The 26,682-nt window shown below is 36.2% G+C and overlaps 1 protein-coding gene across 8 annotated transcripts in view; it reads right to left on the reverse strand.

Annotated features, from left to right (window-relative positions):
- Rbcn-3B (WD repeat-containing protein Rbcn-3B) overlaps positions 1-26,682 on the reverse strand; it is a 717,321-nt gene that overhangs the window by 412,503 nt on the left and 278,136 nt on the right. For all 8 annotated transcript variants that reach the window (XM_090405900.1, XM_090405903.1, XM_090405904.1 and 5 more), the window contains one exon: positions 10,190-10,335. In XM_090405900.1, the coding sequence (XP_090262026.1) occupies positions 10,190-10,335 (146 nt within the window). The remainder of the gene's footprint in view (positions 1-10,189; positions 10,336-26,682) is intronic.

Here is a 26,682-nt window from a genome sequence, read left to right on the forward strand (position 1 = left end):
TGCTTATAAAGGGGAAGATAAATGGAAGAAGAGGACAAGGAAGATGAAGAAAATCTTGGCTGGCACACATCAGACTGGCATGAGCTGTGAGGGACTGTTTAGAGTGGCTGAGGATCGCTCAAAATTTGCCAAGGTGGTCGTTGACCTCCGATAGGAGATGGCACTCAAAGAAGAAGAAGAATTATAAAAATTTATTGATATAATTATTTGTCTCCAATCCCCCCCCCCCGGAAAATTTTTTCTACGGATGCACGCCAATACATACAGTCAAATCGACGTGAAATTTGTAGCACAGGTTGTATAACCCACACGACAACACACCCAACCGAAATGGGCACAAGACGCCACTGATCACCACATATTCTGAAGGAATGTGCCAGGGAGTTGACGCCAGCCTTGACATATTGTTTTAATATGAGCCTTGTAGTGGGTCAAGTTCCTAAGGAGCGGAAGGAGGGCAAGATTGTGCCACTTCATAAAGCAGGTGATAGACCTCAAACATCAAACTATAGGCCTATCTGTGTGTCAGGTGTTGTAGTTAAGTTGTTGGAGAAGCTTGTGAGAACTAGGATTCAGAATTGGGTTGACAACAATGGTATTATCTTTCATGGAGAGCATGGATTTACTAAAGGGAGGTCATGTTTTAGTAATCTACTTACTTATTACAATAAGATAACTGCTTCCATGGACAGAGGAGAAGGATACACAGTAATATACTTAGATTTTGCAAAGGCTTTTGATAGATTACTGAATGATAAGTTGATAGTCAAATTAGAGTGGATGGGGTTGGATATTAGATTGGAGCATTGGATTGGAGACTGGCTATCTGATAGGTATCAACAAGTTGTGTATGGAGGAGCGATATCCAGGAAAAGGAAAGTTACTAGCAGTGTGCCTCAGGGGTCAGTTTTAGGGCCATTGCTGTTTACTTGTATATAAATGATATTGGTGAAGATTTGGATGGAGATATTCAGTTGTTTGCAGATGATGCAAAGTTGGGACGAATCATGAAGAGTAGAGAAGATGTTGTGGCCTTACAAGAAGACTTGAATAATTGAGTGATTGGGCACAGGAATGGGGATGTGAGTTCAATGTTGCAAAATGTAAGGTTTCAAAATTTGGAAAACAAAAATGGGATGCAGAATTCATGATTGGTGAGGATATATTGTCGGAGGTGGAGGAAATAAGAGATCTGGGGATGACAGTGGATAAGGATCTGAAATTTAGGGGACACATAGCCAACTTGTAGAAGTAGGGAGATTCTTGTTCCATTGCATAAGGCTATGATTAGGCCACACATGGACTACTGTGCCCAGATTTGGTCACCTGGTTTTCAGAAGGATGAAGGGTCCAAAGGCGATTGACTAAGGTAGTTTCTAACCTCTGGAATGTTGAGTATGAGGAAAGATTGCGAAGATGTAACTTGCAGAGTCTGGTGGACAGGAGGAAGGGGGGGGGAGATATGATAGAAACCTACAAGTTATTAAGGGGTTGTTATAGGATCAATGCTGGAGAGGTTCTACAGAAAATAGTGGGAGATCAGGGGAGAACCAGAGGTCATCCCTGGAAACTGTATAAAGAGGATGTGAGTAGAGGAGTGAGAAGCAGGTTTTTTTCATGCAGAGTTGTGAATGATTGGAAGGCCATGCCTGAGAGTGTGGTGTCTGCAGAGAATTTGAGTGTGTTTAAAGCATGGTATGATGAGCTGTGTGTTTGATAAAAGGACCTCCTAGATGAGTCTTTGACTCCATGAGGTCTTGGGTAATAATAATAATAATAATTTGACAGAAAGGACTATTAAGTAAACTCCAATCATATTGGCTATCTTGCAACTTTTTCCTTAGTGAAGCAAATGTTCTGATTTGGCCCTTTTAAAGACTGATTTAAATTTCATAAGGCTTTTTTTTTTTTTTTTAAACAGATGCTGCAGGCTATGGTGTAGGCTGAGCGTGAAGTTTTTTTTTTTTCTACTTTGCCATTTAACATAAGCCAAGATTCTATCATACCAACTTTGCCACACTTATTAGATAATCGAAGATTCTATGATGATTGTGTATTGTGTGTGGAACTGGAAATGTAGTCCCCCCCCCACTTCATCACAACGTGGATTGTTTCCGTTTTTCAGTCAACTTCATCTATAATCTTGTCCATGTTCTTTAGAACTTCAATGGTACCAAACTGAAATGACCTCAGTGAGAGGAGAGCTGATATCTACAATGTATTTAGAGAGAGAGACACGCACAACTGGTTAAGAAAAGATTCAGGATGTCGGAAGAATGGCGAGAATTATCTGGTATTCTGGTTGGTAGGTGGAAAATTTGTGTAAGTTCATTATTAACTAGATATAATTCGGAATTCCTTTCAGGCTGATCTATAAAGTTAGAGAAGGAAAGTCAATTTGAATTATGAATGCTGAAGTCTCCAAGAATGATCTCACTGCCTGAATAATTTAACTGAAGAAAATCAACCTTAAAAGAGAATTATTGAGGTCAGAGTAGCTATTGGAATGAGGAGTCTGCAAAATACCTTTATTTTCTGCATTTTGTTGGTAAAGGCAGAATCATATATCACGCTAGTAAAAAAAAAAAGACTATTAAAACCTTAATGTCATGCCCATACTTTATGTTCTAGATGACTTACTTCCATCACACTGTCAGCTTTCAGTGAAGTGCTCATTAACAAAGCCTTCAACTATAGAATTCCAGCATCTTCTGCTCAAGAATAAAGGAATTGTATTCCATTATCATATGTGAAGGGAATATCAGAATGTATGAACTGTATGAATATGTATATATGACTGCATGAATGGGCAGGCAAGTGGAACAGTCAGTTCAATGTTGCAGAGTGTAAGGTTTTTCAAATTTGGTAAGCAACGATGAGATATAAAGTATACACTTGGTGGGAAAACTTTAAAGGAGGTAGAGGAGATAAGAGATCTGGGACTGGTGGTGGACAGAGACCAGAAATTCAGGGGCCAAACCGTACAAGTTGTGAAGTCATCACATCAGATAATGCAATGATGCAGAGGACCTTGAACATGTAGAAACAAAGAGGTTTTGATTCCAATGCATAAGGTCTCATACAGATTATTGTGCACCATGAAAACCTGGTCACCAGGTTTTCATGGTGATGGGGATATGCTAGAAAGGATCCAGAGAAAATTCACAAAGGTCACCAGGTTTTCATGGTAATATGCTAGAAAGGATCCAAAGAAAATTCACAAAGGTAGTCAGTGGTCTTTGAAATGTGGAATATGAAGATAGACTGAAAGAATGTAAATTGCAAAGCCTTGTGAATAGGAAGTGGAGAGGGGGGGGTATATGATTGAGACATACAAGTTAGTCGGAGGTTGTTATCAGGTTGACATGGAAGATATTTTTCATGGAAGTGGAGGAAGGGGGGGGGATAGAACAAGAGGCCATCCCTGGAAACTGTATATGGAGAGTAACAGCAGAGGAGTGAGGAGAAAGTACTTTGCATGGAGTGGTGTGTTCTGAATAAGGGCACACTACATTAGTTTAAGGCATAGTTGGATAAGTTCTGTGTGCAATAGTACGATGAATGTCCAGAAAGTAAGTTCTGTTTTTAAATATTTTCACTGCAGCACTGCAATTGCAATGGTGTGCATTTGTGCTGAGTTCATCGATTCCTTAGCAAGGCATCGGTGCAAATTTCAGACATTCTAGCAGTGCATACGTTTCTTGGTGTGTGTTTATAATATCTAAGAAAATCGAATCACCCACTACATGTAAAATCGAATTGCCGCCGCATGTGAAATTAGGTCAGTTATCCATTACTTGAATGCGAGGAACGTTAAAGCAGCTGAAATTCATTGGCAAATTATTGAGGTTCATGGAGAACATGCAACGAGTAAGACTTTTTAACGAAGGAAGAACAGGTGTGCAATGATGATGAACGGAGCAGGCAACCATCTTTAGTGACTGACGATTTGGTGCATTCAGTTGAAGAGAAGATTCGACAGAATAGGGGATTCACTATAACGTCACTCTCGCTGCAATTTCCAGAAGTTTCATGTTCATGTCTTCATGAAATTGTGTCGGAGAAACTGAATTATCGAAAATTGGGTGCACACTGGGGGCCAATGTTGCTTACAGAACAACACAAAGTGAATTGGCTTGGTAGTGCATTCAAATTCTTGACACGCTACCATGAGGATGGCGATGCTTTCCTGAGCAGACTTGTCACTGGGGACAAGACCTGGGTGTCGCACGCAACTCCTGAATCCAAACAACAGTCCATGGAGTGGAGGCAAACCTCATTACCAGTGAAGACGAAACTGAAGACAACAGTTTCCACTCAGAAAATCATGAACACTGTGTTTTGGGACAGACAAGGAATTATGCTGGTAGACTTCTTGGGTCAATACCCCCACAATCAACGCAAGTATGTACTGCCAAACTCTTAAGAAACTAGGTCATGCGATCCAGAATAAACGATGTGGCATGCTTACCAGGTGATATTGATAACGGCTGGCGTAACACAACAACTTCTTACAACGTTCGGATGGGAACAATTCCATCATCCCCCATATAGTCCTGCCCTCATGCCAAATGACTTTCACCTGTTCAAACATCTGAAATCTTTCCTTGGTAGCTGGTGGTTTCAAGATGACAATGAGGTCAAAGAAGAAATCAATACGTGGTTTGCATCACAGGCTGCAACCTTCTACGACGAAGGTATACAACTCTTGGTGTCCCCCTGTTATGATAAGTGACCAAACAATGGCGGAAATTATGTAGAAAAGTAATAAAAGATGTCTACAGCAATCCCTCGATTAGTGTGCCTAATGCGTTCTTTAAAACAGGCGCATCAATCGAAAACGCACTAATCAAGTATAATAACCTATGGAAAAAAGTATAATTCGTTCTTCAAATTTCTTTTTTTACCCTTGATTTTTTTTTATAAAAGAATTAGGGTATGTCTTAGGGCCTAGTTAAAGGAAACCTATGAAGCTGAAAGACAATAAAACATAATCTGGCGGCCATTCTGTTCCTTTTTTTCATACAATTGCCTCTTCTGCAAATTTTCCTGCTTCTCTCTTCACAAGGGCCAGTCTCTAAGCATTGCTACTTAAAAGTTTCGGTTACACGAAAAATATTTTAAATTTGTTTCTGTGAGATGATATAGCTAGTGGGATTGAATGTGAGAGGTATGGTGTGTTCAGGAGGAACAGGGAGAATAAAATGGGGGGAGGAGTGTTATTGATGATAGCTAATTAACTGTAGCCAAGGAGAATAGAAGTTGAACTGCAGGATAGTGAAAAGAGCACATCTGAGGCTATTTGGTGATGAGATTGAGGTTAGCAGAACAAAATATACAATCGGGTGCTGCTATAGACCAGGTGATGGAATAATCGTGGAGACAGTATGCATAAGCAAATAGAAGCAATGAGTGGAAGGAGGGTAATTATTATGGGGGATTTCAACTATGGTAAACATTGACTGGAAGGAGGAGAGGACACACGGGAGGAAGGAATTGGATTTTATGCAGTTATTAAGGGATAACTATCTGCGACAGCATGTATTGCAAAATACTAGGGGTCAGACAGTGCTTGACCTAGTAACTGCATCTGAGAATTTGGCTGTAATGAATATGACCACATTGCCACCAATTGGTGAGGGTGCTCATAGGGTCTTGACTTGGGAGGTGGCTAAATGTGTGGAATTTTCAATTAAGACAGAGTACATGTGGACTTATCGGGTTGGTAAGCATGACAAGCTTAAGAGTTTGCTTGGTTTAGTGCCATGGCATGTTAAACTGCAAGGGCTGGATGTTGATAGTGCATGGAAGGTGGTTAAGGAGTGTTTGCAGGAGGCAATGGCTGACTGTATACCTAAAGTCCGAATAGTAAATCAAGTAGGGGTTAAATGGATGAATAACATTATTAAGCTTGAGCTGCAAAAAAAAAAGAAACAACTGTGGATGGAATTTAAGGAGAAAGGTGACCTGCAGGCACATGAACTGTATAAAGCGCAGGCTAGAAGGGTAACGAGTGTGGTCAGAAAAGCAAAAGCGGATTATGAAAGAAAATCAGCCATGCAAGCTAAAGAGAATCCCAAACAGCTTGTTCGATATGTTGCAAGTAAAAGAAAAAATGTATATGGCAGAATGATTTTAAAGAATGCCGATGGCAGGGAAGTAACCGAATCAGTTGATATAGTGGAATTACTGAGTGAGCACTTTGCAAGAGTATATCATCCAGGTGGTAACATTGCAAGAATGAAGGAACCAACAGCTTATACAGGAATGGTGGTGAATGAAGTGGAGGTGAATAGTCTATTACAAAACCTCAATGTCAATACATCTGTGGGATTGGATGATATACCAGCTCGTGTCATACGTGAAGCGACTAAAGAATTGACAGTGCCCTTGACCATTTTGTTTAATTTGAATCTTGGGTCTGGATTAGTCCCGAGGGGGTGAAAAGAGCGAAACATAGTTCCACTGCATAAAGGAGGTTCCAAGACTGTTGTTGTAAATTACCAACCGATCAGGAATCATTGTTAAGGTCTTGGAGAAAATAGTCAAGAGGAGAATACAGGAATGTATTCTCCTCTTGACTATTTTTGACTATATATGGAAATGGGATAATGTATGGGGGGGGGGGGGGACAGCATGGTTTTGTGAAGGGTAGATCATGCCTCAGTAACTTGCTCACGTTTTATAACACAGTGACGACTGAACTGGATAAGGGTAATGGGTTTACAGTGATCCTACTGGACCTTGCTAAGGCTTTTGACAGGATACCACATGGAATTCTAATCAGTAAACTGCAGTATATGGGGATGGATATAGAGTTGGCAAGATGGATAGGAGGGTGGTTGATGGAGAGATATCAGAGAGTGGTTTATTCAGGAGTAGAGTCCAAAAGACAGCCCTGTGACTAGTAGTGTGCCGTAGGGTTCTGTTCTTGGACCACTACTGTTTAATTTGTTCATTAACGATATAGGAAAGAATCTGAGAGGAACAGTTCATTTGTTTGCTGATGATGCAAACTTGGGTAGAGCAACAGTGAATGCACAGGATGTCGAAAGTTTGCAGGATGATTTGGATAGTTTGGAGTTCTGGGCTAAGGAGAATGGATGTCAATTTAATGCGGCAAAAAGTAAGGTTATGCATTTTGGGGTGAAAAGATTAGAAGCAGTATACCACATTGGTGGAACTGTACTCCAGGAGATTGATGAGGCCAGGGATTTGGGAGTGTTGGTGGATAGGGAGTTGAAGTTTAGGGGGCACATCGCAAAAGTGGCTAAATCAGCTCATCAACAAAACACTAGGTTGCTGAAAAATACTTGGACGAGCACAGACAAACAGGTTATTGTTCCTCTGTATTAAGTCTTGATAAGACCCCACCTAGACTACTGTACTCAAATTTGGGTGCCAGGGTTTCTTCTTCTTGATGGGGAGGAGGTGGAGAGGATCCAGAGACAAGTGACCAAGATGATAGCAGGTCTATGGAATGAACCTTATGAGAACAGGTTGAAGATATGTGGTTGTAAAAATTGGTCGATAGGTGGAAAAGGGGTGATATGATTGAGACATTCATATTACTGAAGGGTTTCTATAAGATTAATTCAGAAGATATTTTTGAGAATAGGACTGGTGGTGGGAGGACTAGGGGCCATCCATTGAAGCTGGGCAAGAGTGTAGTTGGCAAGGATGTTAGAGCTAGGTTTTTACTTGGGGAGTGGTGAATGAGTGGAATAAGCTGCCAGAGTCTGTTGTGGGTGCAATGACTGTAAATGAGTTCAAGGTTAAGTATGATAGATACTGTGTGAATATTGAATAGTTGTTCTTGACATGATGTTAGGGCCTCCCTCGATAGTCTAAGGACTCCTTGGAGTTGCCCATACTACTACTACTACTACTATTACTAATAATAATAAATCTCTTTGGGCTTGTCACTGATTAAATTTTCTTCATATTCTTCAGGATCTTCCCGCTGTGCATCTAAATTTAGCAGGTTAGAATCGCTCAGTTTCTCAGAATGAGATTTAATTAACTTAGATTCATTTGAAAAGCATCTAAAATCATTTGCACAGTGTGGAAGAATGTGCTTCCAAATGGATCGCATATTGTTAGTAGTAATTTCATTTTAATTTGCGACTTTATAACCAGCTGAGATTTCTCTGATTTAGCCAGAAAAGTCTTGGATTGCATTGGCTTCTAAAAAAAGGCCAGTTTCATCGACATTAAATATTTGTTGGTCAGAATAGCCTCCTTCTTATGCAATTTTCTTCAAATCTCTGGATAATTTGCGGCCACCTCCTTATTGGCACTTGCAGTTTTGCCTGTGATTAGAACATTATGTAGGCTATTTCTCAAACCACCCAGCACTAACGTGGAATTCTTCTTTTCCATCATTGATAGCCCTTTCTTTCAAGGTTGCAAAGAGACTTACTGCTTTTGATTTAATAAGGTCAGTTCTTAGCAGGATTCGTTTTTGGTTACAATCTTCGATCCATGTACAAAGAAGTCTCTCTAATTCAATCATTATAATACTTTGTATTCAGCAGCTTTGCTTAAAATTGCTCTTATAGTTGATTCAACCATTTTTGTGTTCTTGTCTTATCTTTGCTCTGGACTCGCCTTGTTCACTTTCTTTATTATTTCAAGTTTTTCTTCCAATGAGATTAATTTTTGAATCATTTTCACCTTTTTGCTCACTAATTCTTTTACTCATGATGAAAGGTTGGGGAAAATACTTTAAAATAAAAAATGAAAGGAAAATAATAGCAAAGGAGGTACGAGATATGATCAGGAAAATGCTATGTAATTAGCAGACAATATAAATTTTGGCAGTAAAAATGACAAAAGCTCATTCTCAATCCTAACATATTCAGCATTCTATGTCAACATTCCTGCAAAATTTATGTAATGCTTTTGCAATTTTGGTATCGTTAAATGTGATAACTGGAAATCATGGCGTTTCATAAAAAAATGATTCTATTACACATCAGCTATGCCACATTTGACTGTCTAACATTATTCTTCACAGAAGTTTCCATTTCTGTTTATTTAATAAAATATCTGCAGCAATATCAAGTACAAGAAATTCTGACACAGTAATATCATCACGATCACAAAAACCTCTGAGCTTCAGCAAAATAGGAGCACATCAAAGCTTTTGCTTGCTGCATGCTAATCTAATATGCCAAATGGAAAGAAGCTGTTAACAGGTTATAACACAAATTTTGATATGCACTCAACCAACAGGGCAATGCCATGATTTATATTGAGAATAAATGGTTACATCCATAAGTTTTTATCACTTTTAATAATAATAATTACAAAAATAATATTAGAATGACTGGTATTATCTTGGTCAAAAAATGAGAACTACAAAAAAAATTAATATGAAAAGATAAAAGTTAAATAAATTGCCTTAGCATTATAATGATATACTGAACAAACTTGCTGTCATCAGCAGAAGTATTTGTTATCAAATTCTTTTTTGCAGGTACAGAATCTTAATATCGCATGAGTGAGGTCTGGCACAGATTTAAGTAATTTTCTAGAGAAAGATAAAAAGTAACGAAAAAAGTCATCCAATTCTAAGCCTTAAACTAATAACTGGTTATTTATAACAGAAATTCAAAGATGAGTAGGTATGGATGAATATCAATATAATTTTTAAGTAACATTTTTTTAAATTTAATTATTATTTTTTATTATACTAGTCTCAAAAAAAGAGATCAAAGTACCTATAAGCACATCTGTGCTATGCATAAGGTGCAGGTGAGTACTAAAAAGAAGTTTCATATTGTTCTTGTTTAAGAAGATAAACTTATTTTCATACATTTACAAATTTGTGTTATGAACAAAACCATACCATTACACTGATTAATAAACCAACTTCATGTTAAAATTATGAGGAAACTATTTTCATACATTTACAAATTTGTGTCGTGAACAAAACCATACCATTACACTAATGAATTAATATCATATAAAAAAAGGGAAACACACATAAAGGAATTGAAAATAATAAACCATATCAAGTCATCCCATATATGTCAGCCAGGAGCATACAGCAATTAAAAATAAAATAAAACATTTATTGTATGAAATTTGCATATCTATAAATTTGCATATCATTTTTACAAATGGATTGTATGAAATAATGCTAATTTTTGAAGGGAGGGAAAAATTATTAAATATGGCATACTTTGTAGGAAGTTTATATAAATAGCCTCGTCCTCCATCACTCCAAATCAGAACCCTATCAGCTGATATAAAATCTCCTCCATTCCATCTTTCTCCAGGACGATTATCAGAGGAGCAAAGTAAAGAAAAGTCACCAGCATCATATATCTGGAATTAGATGCCAAAAGTTAATTATCATTTATGAGGATGAATTGTTGTAAAAACAAACTCATTATGAGAACTGCTTAAAATGTTGTTTGTAGTTGAAGCAAAATAAAGTTTTCAAACCCATTCATATCCACCCACTCCCTCTCTCTATCCCCCCCACTCCCCTACCAATGAAAAAAACAATGTCTCAACCCCACTGATAAACATTTCACTATGTGGAGCACCTGCAAAAAGTTATTTCTCTATAATGTTTTATTTTATTTTTTGTGAATCCTACCCATAAAATGTTACAAACCTATTAGAACCATAGGTGGGCTGTTTAGAATTATCAAGGCAACCAAACCTATGAGGCATCAATATATTATTGTTAGCCGTGTCAATGCATTCTCAAGCCGGTCTGTCTCTTTAGGGGGAGGAGAAACCTAAGTGAAAAGGAAAATAAATACCTAATACCTCTATGAAAGACTAACTCAGCCTCACCTGAAAAAAGGCCTAGAAAGCACAATGGCATATCCTTTCCCAAGTTTCATAGATGTTTAACATTGATTTTGTCATCTATATACTTCAACATTATATTCTCAACTTAGTGTCACATTAATACATCATTATTAGTTCTGCACATCCTAGATAAATCCTCCTTGCTAACAGAAAATATGTGAAAAGAGAATGCATCTACTGTTGTAAGCACTGTTGTTTTGTCGATATCTCAAAATATCTCACTATGCTGCATAATGATGCTAATCTTCAAGGGATAAATTAAATCCAATCTACAATCAAAGCAGGCATAATTTAGTTGTCTGAATATGTTAGGTTTGGATTTATCGATGTGTACTAAAAAAATCTACAGGTGTTTAAACTTGCAGTGATCCCTCAATTATTCAACCTTCAAATAGCCAAGTCCTCAGTTACATAATCTGAATGAGTTAACACCATCTGACACCTGGCTATGATGCCATGTAACCATACATTCATTTAACTGTAAACCTCAGTTAAATAAACCAGCAAACTGATTTCTTAAGATGATCAGATATTTGACACATTGCTATGTGTGCAAAAATAATTATATTAAGCAATGACATCTTATCAGTGTTACAATTGGCATCGAAAGAAATTATACATGTTTTGAAATGGTTATCACAGAAAGAAAATATGGTGGCATAACATATTATTAAAGCAGATAACCATATCAAATTAAAAGAGACTTCTTGTATTAAACAAGACTGTTTAATACAAGAAGAAAAAAGATCTAAAAAATCAAAACCAACCTGAACAAGATAAGCAATTTTCATCAATTTTATTATTATTATTATTAGACCCTCCATGGAGTCGACAGACTCATCGTGGGGGGTTCATTCAACTGACATCATATTTATCATATAGAATTTTCAATGGAATGCATTCTGGTAATGCATTCCATTCACTGACAATTCTCCATGTAAAAAATCTACTCCTCACACTCTTTTTCACCATACTTTTACATAACTTCCAGAATTGACCTCTGGTTCTTTCCCTTTCACCTTCTACTCTTTTTATAATCCCCTTTATCCTCTAATTAACTTAAACGTCTATCATATCACTTCTCTTCCTCCTACCCACCAAACTCTGAAATCCGCATCTCTTCAACCTCTCTCCATAACCAGCATTCCAAAGTCCCAATATTGTCTTAGTCACTCGCCGCTGGACCTTCTCCAATGTCTCCACATCACATTGAAAACCAGGTGACCAGATCTGAGCACAATAGTCCAAGTGTGGTCTGACTAGTGCCTTATACAGTGGTGCAACCACTTCCTTATCCTTGCATGTTAGAGTACTTCTTATCATAGCAACACTACGACGTGCAACCTTTCGCAACCCTAGCAATATGCCCTATAAACTTCAGTCTGTCTATCAACCATCACTTCCAAATCTCTAATCTCATCCACTTCCTGCAGTACGGCACCATTGATAGAGTACAAAGCCTTATATTTCTGCACTCCAAAATGCAATACCTTGCACTTATTGATATTAAAACTACAATCCCACTCTTTTGTCCAAGTAAAAACTCTATTCAAATCTTCCTGAAGGGATTCAGCATCAGCATTGCTACTTATAATTCTTCCCAACTTTGCATCATCAGTAAATAACTGAAGATCCCCAGTCAGTCCACATGATATATCATTTACAAACAAGTTAAACAGCAGGGGCCCAACAACAGAACCCTGGGGCATGCCACTGGTCACCCTTCTTTTTTGAGACACTGCTCCATCATACACAACCTGCTGGTATCATTCAGAGAGTCAATTTCTGATTCATCTAACCAATATACTCTCTATTCCCATCCTCTGCAGCTTGTACACCAACTTATCATATGGTAATCTATCAAACACTTTTGTAAAGTCTAAAAATATCACTGTATATGATTCTCCCTTATCTAACACACTCATCACCTTATCATAAAATGCAAGTAAATTACTGAAACAGGACCTACCTTTACAAATCCATTCTGACCTTCATAAAGAATGCCATGCCCATCAACCCAATTCTGTATTCTATTCCTCACCAATCTTTCCAACACTTTGATCACAACTGCAGTTATACAGACTGGCCTATAGTTGGAGACTTGTTTTAGAGCCATGCTTATGGAGTGGTACTATTTTGTCTTCTTTCCACTCTTTAGGAACCTTAGCCTGCAAGACTTTCATTAAATAACCAGGTCAAGGGCATAACCAACTGTGGTGCACATTCCTTAAGCATACGAGTGATATGTCATCCATTCCCATATTCACATCTAACCTAACCAACATCTGATATACCTCTGTTTCTTTCACTTTCAATTTTCTTAATACTTGCCTCTCTTCTATATATTGTACGGAATCATTTATACCAGTATGATATACACTGATAAAGTGCTCGTTCAATAATTCCACTATATCCTTTGCAGCTGTTAGTCTGCTGCAATGACTATCCACCAATGTTAGTCTGCCATAATTATTCTTCCTCTTGATTACCATGTAACAGAAAAATTCCCTTGAGTTAACCTTGACCTCACCAGCCAATCTCTTCTCATACTGTACCTTTCCTTACCATGCTCGTCAACTTTCTAGCCTGTACCTTATACTGTTCATGGATCTGATCACCACCAGCTGCTTGGATCTCTTCCATAACATTTTCTTTTCCAGCACAGCTTGCTTGATTTCACTGTTCATCCATTTCACTCCCACTCCATTTACTTGCTTAACCCTCAGTATGCAGTCATACATTGCTTTTGTCAGATACCGCCTTATGAGTTTCCATGCATTGTCAACATCCTTTCCACTCAGCTCATCTACCCAACGTACTGATGCTCACTGGCTACAGAGCTTCATATAATCACCTGCTTTATACTCTCACATGTATCCATTTTTGGCAGTGACCTTTTCTCGTTTCGTCACTTCCCAAACAAGCACCTCATGATCACTCTCTCACCAACTGGCAGCAGTGTCAAGACCTCGTTAACAACTACATCTTGTGAAGTTATCACCAAATCCAAAACATTAAAGCCTCTAGTGCAGGGATGCACAGACCGCGGGCCGCATACAGCCCTCCGTTGATTTGCTGGCGGCCCACCTCACCATGTATTATTTTAACTTTAACAAGTTACATGATAGGTAATTTTTAAAACTGGTACATGCACAAACCAAAGTAGCTGTGACGTCACGATTGCCTGTTTATTTACGATAATCGGTTAGTAATAATGTTAACAAATTTTATAATTCGTCTATTTGTCATATGAATATTTTGTTTTTGTAGGTGCGGTTGCTACAATTAATTATCACCACTAGGAAACGGTAAAAAATAAATTCTACAATGGATAAAGCAGGGCCAAGTAGGAAATGCAAACTACAGGATGAAAAACGGCAGTTTCAGGATAGCTGGACCGAAAAATATGGTTTTGTGCAGTTGTTTAATAATATCGTGTGCTTGATTTGCAAAAGTGCTGTAGCCATACTAAAAGAATACAATATAAGGAGACACTATGAAAGTCTGCATTCTGCATTTTCAAATCTCTACCCGAAGAACTACATAAACAAAAGATTTCATTTTCGAAACGAGAATTGACAGGTCAGCAAGTGATGTTTACAAAATCTATTCAAGATTCGGAAATCGTAACAGAAATAAGTTTTGAAATATCTCGCCTTATAGCAAAAAGGTGCCGACCATTTACAGACGGAGATTTCGTTAAAGATTGCCTTGAGATAGCTGCTAAAAAAAAATTTGTCCTGAATCAGCCAAAAATGTTGAGAAAATTCAATTAAACAGGATGACTGTGCAAAGAAGAATTACTGCAATGTCGAAAAATGTAAAGGACCAATTAACATCATATTCAAAGAAATTTGCCTATTTTTCATTAGCTATTGATGAATCAACTGACATTACTTCCACAGCCCAGTTGTTAATATTTGCACTTGGAATAATGCAAGAGTTTGAGGTAAGTGAGGAGCTGATTGGAATGAGTTCATTGTCAGATCAAACGAAAGGTAATGACATGTTCACTGGGCTTTTGGAACAGTGTTCCAAAATTGATTTAGATCTGACAAAATTATCAGGTATCATGACTTACAGAGCTCCTTCCATCATAGAAGCTAATTCTGGATTGGTAACATTATTGAAACAGCATTTGGGATGGCACGATAATGAGTTGATACAATTCCACTGTATAATCCACCAGCAGAGCTTGTGGCCTAAGAAACTTGGATTTGAACATGTCATGAAAGATGTGGTTTCAACGATTAATTTTATAAAATCCTGTGGCCTTAATCACTGACAATTTAAAAAGTTTCTTGAAGACATTGAAAGTGAATATGGTGACTTAATTTTTTATACAGAAGTGAGGCGGCTAAGTCATGGACAAACACTGGAGCAGTTCCTAAATTTAATTGATGAAATTGAAATCTTCATGACTGAAAAAAACCAAAACGTCCCTGACATAAAAAATCCGGATTGGTTATGTGACCTAGCCATTCTGATTGACATTACTAATCATTTAAATATGTTAAATATGCAACTTCAGGGCAAAGATCAATTGATTACTCAACTTTACGGCCACATTTTGTCTTTTCAGTGCAAGTTAAATCTATTTCAAATCCAACTGAAGTCAGGGAATTACATCCATTTTCCTAATTATAAGAAAGTTTCTGAAAAGTTCAATGTCAACTTCAAAAGAAAAGATTGATAATTTGATATCAGCCTTCAAGGATCAGTTTTCTGATTTTAAAAAGGTGAAACCGTTGCTAGATTTATTTAGCAATCCTTTTGTCCGAAACTGCACCCAAATTAGCACAGCTTGAACTCATCGATATTCAAAACGATGAGAGCCTGCGAAATAAATTTAACGAAGCCAATTTATTAAACTTCTATCGTTGTGTCAATGAAAACAATTATAAATGGTTGCTAGATAATACATTAAAATGTGCAAGCCTGTTTGGCTCAACATATATTTGTGAACAAACTTTTTCAGTCATGAATATTAACAAATCGAAAAATAGGAATCACTTGACTAATGAAAATTTAGAATCAATTTTGCGGTTGGCTACTACAAAACTCGAATCAAATATCAAAACAATTGTCAAATCAATGCAATGTCATGCATCAAATTAAATTCACTTACTTTTTATTACCCTTTTTTGTAACAACTATGATAGGTATAAATAAAATAAACAATATATGGTAGATAACTTTCAAGTTTTTTTTTTTTTGGCGGTCCTCCCATAAATAACAGTGGAAGTATGCGGATCTCGGCCTTAACAAGTTCATGCATCCCTGCTCTAGTGGCTTCAATCACATGCTGCTTAAGATACTTATCTTTCAGAAATTCCACAAACTTGCTCTCCTTGTTCCCATACACTATCTCCTCCTTCCAGTCTATATTCCTCTAATTAAAGTCTCCCATCAGGATCACCTTCTTTTTACATGCCCATCTAATTTGCCTAAACATTTCAGAATCAGTATTCTCTGCATTCCCTGACCGATAACAGCATCCTATCATATATACCAGTTGAATACCAGTGGTGTTCAACCTTTTTTTTTACTACGCGAGCTACTTTTCTATAAAAAGTTATTCGGCAATCTACTCTGTTATATATAAGTTATTCGGCGATCTACTCTCTTATATAGATCACGTTCCTCCAACCTGATATCTGATTACGCACAAATAAACAACTAAAAAAAATACACAACTAAAACTTTATTTGTGTATTTAAAAATTTACCACTTTTAATTATTTTAATACAACAAATATTTTAATACAAAAAAAAAATATATATATATATATATTGGATTAAAATATTTATTTCTCTATTTTGGAAAACCAAAGTTAAAAAAAAAAACAACAGATTGATTTCTAACTCACAAGTTACAGGAAATGCTGGTTGATTAAAATAAAAAAAAAAAGTTAATGTGAAATTTGGTATTGTTTGGACCTCGCAATATTTTCACACCAAATAGCCTCAAATGTGCTCTTTTCTCTATCCTGCAATTCAACTTCTATTCTCCTTGGCTGCAGCTCATCAGCTATCATCAACAATACTCTTCCCCCCATTTTATTTTCCCTGTCCTTCCTGAACACACCATACCCATCACATTCAATCCCCCACTAGCTATATCATCTACAGTTAGCCATGATTCAATAATGCCAATAACCTGTGGTCTGGAAGTGCCAACAATGGCCAAAAACTCTTCCTTCTTGTTCCTAATACTCCTAGCATTAGTGTGCATGAATTTAAGACCCCCATTAGCCCTACCTTGATGCCTTATATTAACTATCCCATTCTGATTTGTTGTCCTAATTCGCTCGGGCATATTATTCTCATTCATACATTCGACTGCCTCCCTAAGGTCTGTATATCTACTCCCCTCCCCTTAATAAATCTGCACATCCACTACATTCAGCAACACTTTTTGAAGTCTCCTTACACCGTATCCATTCAAATGCAAGTCATCCATCTTATATGGATCCTTTCGCCCATCGAACTCACTCCACACGTCCATAAATTCCACACCACTCGTCATACATAACCCACGCATAAAGTCATTTGCAATTATGGCCCTCCTTTTAAACACTTCACTGTCATACCGCGGCAAAAGACTAATTCTAACTCTCTCACTCTTTTCTTTTGCTACCTCAAACAATTCATTCAAGTCTTCTATCATTTCCATTTTATCTCCTTTCAAATCATTCGTACCTGCCACAACAATCATTTCTTTCACCCTTTCCTTTTGCTCTCTAATAGACTCAGTTACATCCTTTATGGTCGCACCAGGTTGGTACAATTTTGTCAAATCCTCTAATAACATACCTCATACTAACGAGTCTCCATACGCTCTAGCTGCCGCTTTGCCCTTTGTATCGCTCCGCTCAATAACACGATCTCACTCATTGCATCTATCTCATCTTTTTTATTCTCTGTAAAACCATTAATTTGCTCTGAATTAATACCATGATTCACACTTTCTACATTCACGCCCTCACAGTTCTATGGTACAACCTCGCCATTTCTTGTCATATCACTATTTTCTTCATTCTGAAGTTTGACAAAAATATCACACTCACTACCTGAAATACACTTTAATTCCTCATTCTCCTTACATTTTCTACACACATTCACTCCTTTATTATCATCTAACCATACTCCAACCGCACTCCGCAAAGTGTACATTTCGCAGATAGTAGACTGAATGATCTCCTTTATATTACCGTTATTGAATAAAGATGGCGAACCATCATTACTGGCCGCCATTTTCCTTCGTACGGGAGCCATACTCACTTCTAACGTATTTTATCAAATTATAAAATGAAACACCAAAAACACACAAACAGACACACTAAGATAATATGCAAGGCAAACAAAACTACGTAATATTCAAGTAATTTTATCATTGATAACTTAACACTTATCTTATCAGGAGCTCTCAACAAACACAAATGACTATGAATCCCTCTAGCGGCAACTCTCCTATTATTTTTATTATTATTACTACCCCAAGCCTTATGGAGTCAAAGACTCATCTGGGAAACAAAGTTCAGAACATGTATTCGTGTATTATTTGTGTAAGCGTACGTTCTCATCAAATTGACTAGCACTTTTGTAGCTCTACATTACAGTTTTACATTATTTGAAAGGGAAAACAAGAAATGTGACTACTTTCACAATACAGAACACAGAAAACGGCATTATTGTTAGTAGTAATATTTTACTAAATATGGGATAAAGGGACTTTTCTCATGTATGTATCAATTTATATCAGAAAACTTATTGTGTTATCATAAAGTAAACTGTATTCTATAATAACAGGATAGTGATAATAACAATAGTTACATAACAATAATATAATATTCTATTATTCTCATTCGCTCAGGAAGAACGAATAAAATAAGATTATCCATTACTGTTATCAAATTTTTATTTCTAATGGGAAAGAAAGAAAAACAGTTACTATTAGAACATGCAATTTTCTGAATACCTACAGAGTAAATGTCAACAGAAGATGCTCATGTTATTTCATAATATTCAAATTCTGTTTTTCATGAAATATCAATTTTTATCAATCGGGAAAACCTGGTACAATTGAAAAGTAAATTATTTCACCAAAAGCCTACTATTCAGAATATATATTATATATATAAACCTCCCACAGGAAATTTGGAACTTGTATCACATCAGTGCTGTGTGTTGGCAAGGGGAAAATGTTAACGTTATTATTTATTTATTTTATTTTATTATTATTATGTGACACCTCCAGGGAGTCCAAAGACTCATCGAGGGAGAATGTGCCAACACCATCGAACGATTGAACTCCTAAATACTAACCGCGTTCAAACCTGCTTAACTTTTCGCGAGCCATTAGTAGCAGAGGCTCTACCAATCGGCCAACGATTGGTTGGTAGAGCCTCTGCTACTAATGACTCGCAAAAAGTTAAGCAGGTTTGAACGCGGTTAGTATTTAGGAGTTCAATCGTTCGATGGTGTTGGCACATTCTCCCTCGATGAATCTTTGGACTCCCTGGAGGTGTCACATAATAATAATAATAATAATAATAATAATAATAAAATAAAATAAATAAATAATAATGTTAACATTTTCCCCTTGCCAATACACAGCACTGATGTGATACGAGTTCTAAATTTCCTGTGGGAGATTTATATATATAATATATATTCTGAATAGTAGACTAAATCATTCTCTAAGATGTTTTATTTCTTAATTTTTGAAACATTCTGTGTACCACAATCCCACCTAATGCAAAAATTTGCCTATTATAAGATTGTTTTTTGTAACCAAGAATGCAGTTTGCCAAAAGTGAAACTTTGTCTATTAAATTTTCATAACAGTTTGTGCCACAGATTAGAAATTTTCAAAGTAGCACTAATAATATTTTTTATTACAAAACATTTTTGGGAATAAATAAATTGTGCAGCAAAAAAAGGTCAAATATCGTAGGACAGTAAAGGAAATTCCAAGAAGCACAGTACACGTAGTGACACAAAGGTCGCTCCACCACAGTTAATCCGCTAATGGCTCTAAAATCGCCATTAAGTGATTAACCACAGAGGAGGGTAATTACATGATAAAAGGTAGAATGCTGATGAAGTTTTGATCCATGAAAAATGCTAGAGTGGTCTGGCTATTTCATCCACCTTGGCCAGTAGGGAGGTTAATCATATCCCCTCCTTTCTACCTATCAATTTTTACTATGCTCGACCTATTCTCATCATTGTAAACAATTTCACAGACTGTTCACCATCTTGGTCACTTGTCTCTGGATCTTCTCCATCACTTTCTCATCAACAAGAAATGCAAGTGACTAGACCTGTGCACAGAAATGGCTATATGAAAGTCTTATAAAGGGGAATGATAACCTCCTCATCATTGTATGTTAGTGTGTGTGTTCTTCAGTAACCAAGTAATCATATAAGCTACCTCAGCCACCTTTGTGTGCCCCTGAACTTCAACTCCCTACCCACCAACATCTCCAAATCCCTAATTTCAATTTCCTGGCGTACTTGTGCTTTAATGTAGTTTAATGTACAGTACTTTAATGTAGTCCAAAGCTTATAAGCTTTTCATCACTAAATGCACAACTTTCCACCTTTCCACATCAAACCAAAAGCTATTCAATCACTGACAAAAGCAATCGCAACAGATCCTAACACCATTCCACTCTCCATATTGGGACAGCTATCAGTGATGGCTAAGAACTGAGATTAGTAGCCCACTGATCTTCAATAAGATAGGACTAAACGGTATGCCCTACTCCCTTTAAGGAATAAAAATATTAGAGAAATTATTTATTTATTCATCTATTTAAATCCTACCTAATTTATCATCATGATCTTAAGTATTATGCAGTCTGATGTTGCTTCTAGAAACATCCATTAACCACAGGATCAAAACATATTTTTTTTTATATATATATATAAACAGTGTATATATATATATATATATATATATAAGAACATAACATATATATATACAGTGTGTGTGTGTGTGTGTGTGTGTGTGTGTGTATACATATTTTTTATAAAGAGATTTAATGACTAAAACCGAGAATAATTGTAAGGCTTTAATTATCGATATAAAACACTACTAGTTTCGACTTTTGACAGCCTTCTTCAGGTGTCTTCTAAAAATGGGAAACAGCAATAAAAACACTGAAGTTTAAAACTGAGAAGCACAGGAAAATTGCAGTACATAATTGACATAAAAAACGTTGTATTTACATTTAAGTTGTTCTTTCAAATGTGGCATTGATTGCTGAGTGTATGCTTGCAGACTCTCGTGAACGCCAGTACTGAACAACAGCAGAGTGGCTATCAGGGATGTTATAGCTCAAATTGTTATTTAATTTGAGGATGATTAAGGATGATTTCTCTGTACTCCACAAAAAATTGTGGAGTCCAGAGAAACAAAAGCTATATCATTCTTCTCGTTTAAACCAAAACTTGGGAAACGCTATGTAGATGACATTTTTATTATTTGGAGTCACAGTCATAACTCGCGCATGGAGTTTCTTAATGGTGGCTGTAAGAAAAAATCTCTTGGTTAACGACACAGGCTTTGGTTAAAATGACTCTCGATTATGTGAGCCTCTATCCGATTGCACTCATCCACACGTGGGATGACATTGTTGAACAGAGAACAGCCACGTGACATAGCTGCGAAGCTCCGATATGTTTGACCCATCATAGCAAGCTGTTTACATTTTCCGTTTATTGTTTCATTTCTTGTAGTGTACTGTGCTTTATTTTAAAATTTGTGGTTATAAATGTGTTTTATGATGAAAATTAGTATTTAAGCATTTATTTTTTATGTGTTGGTTCATATAGACAATAAATCGGCAGGTACGTGTCACTGTACGCTCACCATCAAAAGGTAAAATCAAATCTCATCTGTATAATAATCGTTGTATCTATAAGCTGCTAATCAGTGTATGTTACAGTAAGTGCTGTATCTAATATAGTCACCTTACAAGCAAAATGCACTAAGTCAAAAATTGCAGGTTTCGAATTTAATTCTTAACTTTTATTTAAAAAAGTGAAGATATGTTCTTTGCATCCCTTATCTTAGTGTTGTACAATTTGTAATAATACCATATTTTGCATATCTTTTTTTTTAAAGAGTGAATTTTTTTACCATGTGACAAAATGGATCTCAAAAAGAAAGCTAGTGAGGGAAAAAAAACAGAAAAATTTTCTCTATTGAACAGAAGAAAGAAATAATAGCAAAACATCATGAAGGTGTGAAAGTTATGCAGCTAGCTAGCTCGAATATATGAAACCAGTCATTCTACAATATCAACCATTTTGGCTAAGAAAGAAGTAGTTATGGTAGCTAAGGTTGCTAAGGGAACTTCAAGGTTGAATATCAGAGAGCTTCTTTTTGAGCAAATGGAAAATCTATTACTAATTTTGATCAAAGAAAGAGAAATGGCGGGCGATACTACATCTCAAAATGCAATCTGTCAGAAAGCTAAACAGATTTATCAAGATTTGAAAAAGAAGACTTCGGGATCAAGTTCTGAGGTAGATGATGATGATTTCAAAGGTAGCAGAGGTTGGTTTGACAACTTTAAAAAACGAACAGGAATTCATAGTGTGATCAGACACAGAGAGGCAGCTAGTGCTGACAAAGCAGCAGCAGATAAATTTGTCAATAGCTTTACAAGAATTATAGAAGAAGGAGAATACCTACCTCAACAAGTCTTCAACTGTGATGAGACTGGGTTATTTTGAAAGAAAATGCCCAACAGGACATTTATCACAAAAGAAGAAAAAACACTTCCTGGGCATAAACCAATGAATGATAGGTTAACATTGCTTTTAGCAGCAAATGTAAGTGGAGACTGCAAGGTAAAACAGATGTTAATCTACTACTCAGAGAATCCCCGAGCATTCAAAAAGTTCAATGTCTCTAAATCCAATCTTGGTGTTTTGTGGAAGTCTAACAGCAAAGCCTGGGTCACAAGAATAGAATTTAGAGACTGGATTCGCGAAGTGTTTGAACTAACTGTCAAAGCCTATCTTGAGCAAAACAATCTGCCTCTAAAAGCCATTTTAACCTTGGATAACGCACCTAGCCATCCAACGGGCATACAAAAAGAGCTACCAGAGGAATTAGATTTTATCAAGGTGATTTTTCTTCCTCCCAAGACTACATCTCTGATTCGGCCTATGGATCACCTGATAATTTCAAATTTTAAAAAACTTTACACAAGGGCACTTTTTACCAGGTGCTTTGAAATGTGTGAGGCTACCAACATAATCCCAATAAAATTTTGGAAGGAAGAATTCAACATTGTCATAGCAATTAGGCTAATTGTAAAGGCTTGGCAAGAAGTAACAATGAAATGTCTCAAAGCAGCATGGAGGAAATTGTGTCCTTCCTTTGGTAATGAAGATGAAGGACACAAATTGGTAAAGGATATTGTGGCAACTGCTCATGATCTTAACTTGGAAGTAGAGGAAGATGTTGAAGAATTATTGGAGATGCATGACCGAGAACTGACTACTGACGAGCTAAAAGAACTTTTCAAGCAGCAATGTGAAGAAAAGGAAATGGAAATTTCATCTGAAGATGAGGATGGAGAGAAAGAACAAATTACGACTGCTGAAATCAAAAATGTTTTGGCAAAGTGGGAGGAAGTTCAAAATGTTGCTATGAAATGGAATCCAAATAAATCAAATGTTATCAGAACTGCAGATCTATTTAATGAAAAGTCCATGCAGTTTTTCAGAAACATTTTAAAAAAGAGTCAGAAGCAAATAACCCTAGACATGTTTTTCACAGGTCCATAATAAATTTAGTTTAATCCTTTATCCATGTGTGAGCAAACAAAGTTTGCGCCTTAAAGTATCTTCAGGACTGGGGTAAGGTGGTACAACACCAGGCAACTTGTTGCAAAGGTGGAGCAAGCTAATATCACTCCTATCTCAGTATCTCCCATAATGCAAAACACATCTCCTTGCGGATATGTATAATGTTATGCATTAAGGGAAGGGCCACCACCCAGACTAGTTTCGACCTTTATTGAGGTCTCTTCAGTGGGAGCCAGGCCCATTAAGATAATAAGTTTTAATGAGAACGATACAACTAGTTTCAGCTTTTTACAGCCTTCATCAGGTATCCACTAAACGTAGAAAATAATAATAAAAATTGAAGTTTCTAAAAAACTGAGAATCACAGGTAAAAATGCAATACGTAATTGACATATAAAAAACATATTTTTTCAAGTTGTTCTATCCAACGTGCCATTGTTTATTGCGTGCGTGCTTGTAGACTCTCATGAACACCAGTACTGAACAACTGCAGTATGGCTATCAAGGATGTTGTAACTCAAATTGTTGTTTAAGTGTTCAGGATTAAGGAGGATTTCCCTGGATTCCACAATTTTCCTTTCAAACTCATTACTGCAGCGAAAAATGTTTTCGGATCTATCCCAGCAAACTGAGTGACTTTGGAGATCATAACAAGGATTGTTTGAGAAAAGAACATGAATGGATAACACAGTTGCATGTGATCTTTTATAGGAGATGTCTTTCTTATGTTCCTCTATATAGTTCAATAGAGTTATTAGAATGATATAATAGCAAGTTTTGACATTATCTCATTATTTACTAACGTCCCTACTGAGGAGGTACTAACATTACTAAAGAACAAATTTTCTAAAAAGATGTTTGCTTTATTAAAGCATTGTATTCAATCTGGCTACTTCAGATATCGCGACTCTATTTACAAACAGAACCAAGGCCTAGCAATGGGCAACCCTTTATCCCTGGTTCTAGCAAACATTTTTCTAGAAGATTTTGAAATGAAAGCCATATCGTCCTTCTCATTTAAACCGAAACTGTAGTTATGTTATGTTGACGACATTTTTATCATATGGAGTCACGGGCACACATCTCTCATGGATTTTCTTCATCATCTTAACAACCAACATCCTATTTTAAAATTCACTGCCGAACTAGAATGAAATAACTGCCTTCCGTTCCTGGATGTAATTCTTACACGATGCTCTGATAGATTTTAAATCTCTATATACAGAAAACCCACTCATACTAATAGATTTCTGCACTGTCAATCTCATCATTTTTCACCACAAAAGCTCAGAACTATTTCTACCTTATAACACAGAGCACGCTCTCTTTTAAATGAACCAGATGAACTCCAAAAAGAAAATAATCACCATTCTCTTATTTTTAAACAAAATGGATATTCTGAAAAAACGATTAAGAAATTTCTTCTGGATCCTCCTAGGCAGTGCACTACAGAAACTACTATTTTTAAAGGTAGCATCTCCATCCCATACATTAGTTCAGTCTCCAATAAATTGGCTAGAGTCCTTAAAAAATACAACATCAGGCCATTTTTCACTACTCTTTCTAAAATCCGTTCTCTTATAAGTCATCCAAAGCCTATTCATCACAAACCAAAATATCAAGGTGTATATAAATTATGGTGCAATTGTAATATTCTTTATTTTGGACAGACTAATAAATCTATTGAACTACATATAGAGGAACATAAGAGAGACATCTCCTATAAAAGATCACATGCATCTGCCCTATTTAGTCATGTTCTTTTCTGAAACAATCCTCATGATGATCTACAGAGTCACTCAGTTTGCTGGGATAAATCATTTTTTGCTGCAGTGATGAGTTTGAAAGGAAAACTGTGGAATCCAGGGAAATCCTCCTTAATCCTGAACACTTAAACAACAATTTGAGTTACAACATCCCTGATAGCCATACTGCAGTTGTTCAATACTGGCATTCACAAGAGCCTACAAGCACGCACGCAATAAACAATGGCACGTTGGATAGAACAACTTGAAAAAATATGTTTTTTATATGTCAATTATGTATTGCATTTTTAACTGTGATTCTCAGTTTTTTAGAAACTTCAATTTTTATTATTATTTTCTACCTTCAGTGAATACCTGATGAAGGCTGTAAAAAGCTGAAACCAGTTGTATCATTCTCATTAAAACTTAATATTTTATCTCGGTTTAAAGTCATTAAATCTCTATTTTTAAAATGTATCATAACAACCGAGTCGAAGCTCATGAATACACATATATATATATATATATATATATATATATACACTGAGAAGCTGAGAAGCACAGGTTAATTGTATTAGATAATTAAAAATAAAAAACGTTGTATTAAAGTTCCAGTTGTTCTATTTACATGCCATTGCTTATTGTATGTGTGGTAGTAGACTCTCGAGAACACCAGTATTGAACAACTGCAGTATGGCTCTCAGGGATGTTATAGCTCAAATTACTGTTCAAATGTTCAGGATTAAGGATGATCTCCCTGGATTCCACTATCTTTCTTTCAAATTCATCCTTGCAATGGAAAATGTTTTCAGATCTATCCCAGGAAACTGAGTGACCTTGAAAATTATCATAAGGATTGTTAGAGAAGAGAACATGTCTGGATAATGCACTAGCATTTGATCTTTATTTTTTATTTTTTAATTATCTAATACAATTAACCTGTGCTTCTCAGTTTTCTTAATATCTTCAGTCTTTAATTATTGTTTCTTCTAGCTACAAAGATACCTGATGAAGGCCATAATAAGCCGAAACTAGTTGTATCATTAAAGTTTTCTAACATATTCTCAGTTTGTTAGTCATTAAATATTTTTTAAATGTATCACAGTAACCGAGTCAATGCTCATGAATGTGTGTTTGTGTGTGTGTGTGTGTGTGTATATATATATACACAGTGTGCATATGTGTGTATGTATATATATATATACACAAACTTGACTTACTTGTCTGTTTGCTTACTTGGGAAATGGATTAAAACCAGCTTTATTTTCAAA

Source organism: Typopeltis vanoorti, chromosome 15, assembly GCF_054136105.1.
Source record: "Typopeltis vanoorti isolate ZY-2024b chromosome 15, IOZ_Tvanoo_1.0, whole genome shotgun sequence".
Classification (NCBI taxonomy): Eukaryota; Metazoa; Arthropoda; class Arachnida; order Uropygi; family Thelyphonidae; genus Typopeltis; species Typopeltis vanoorti.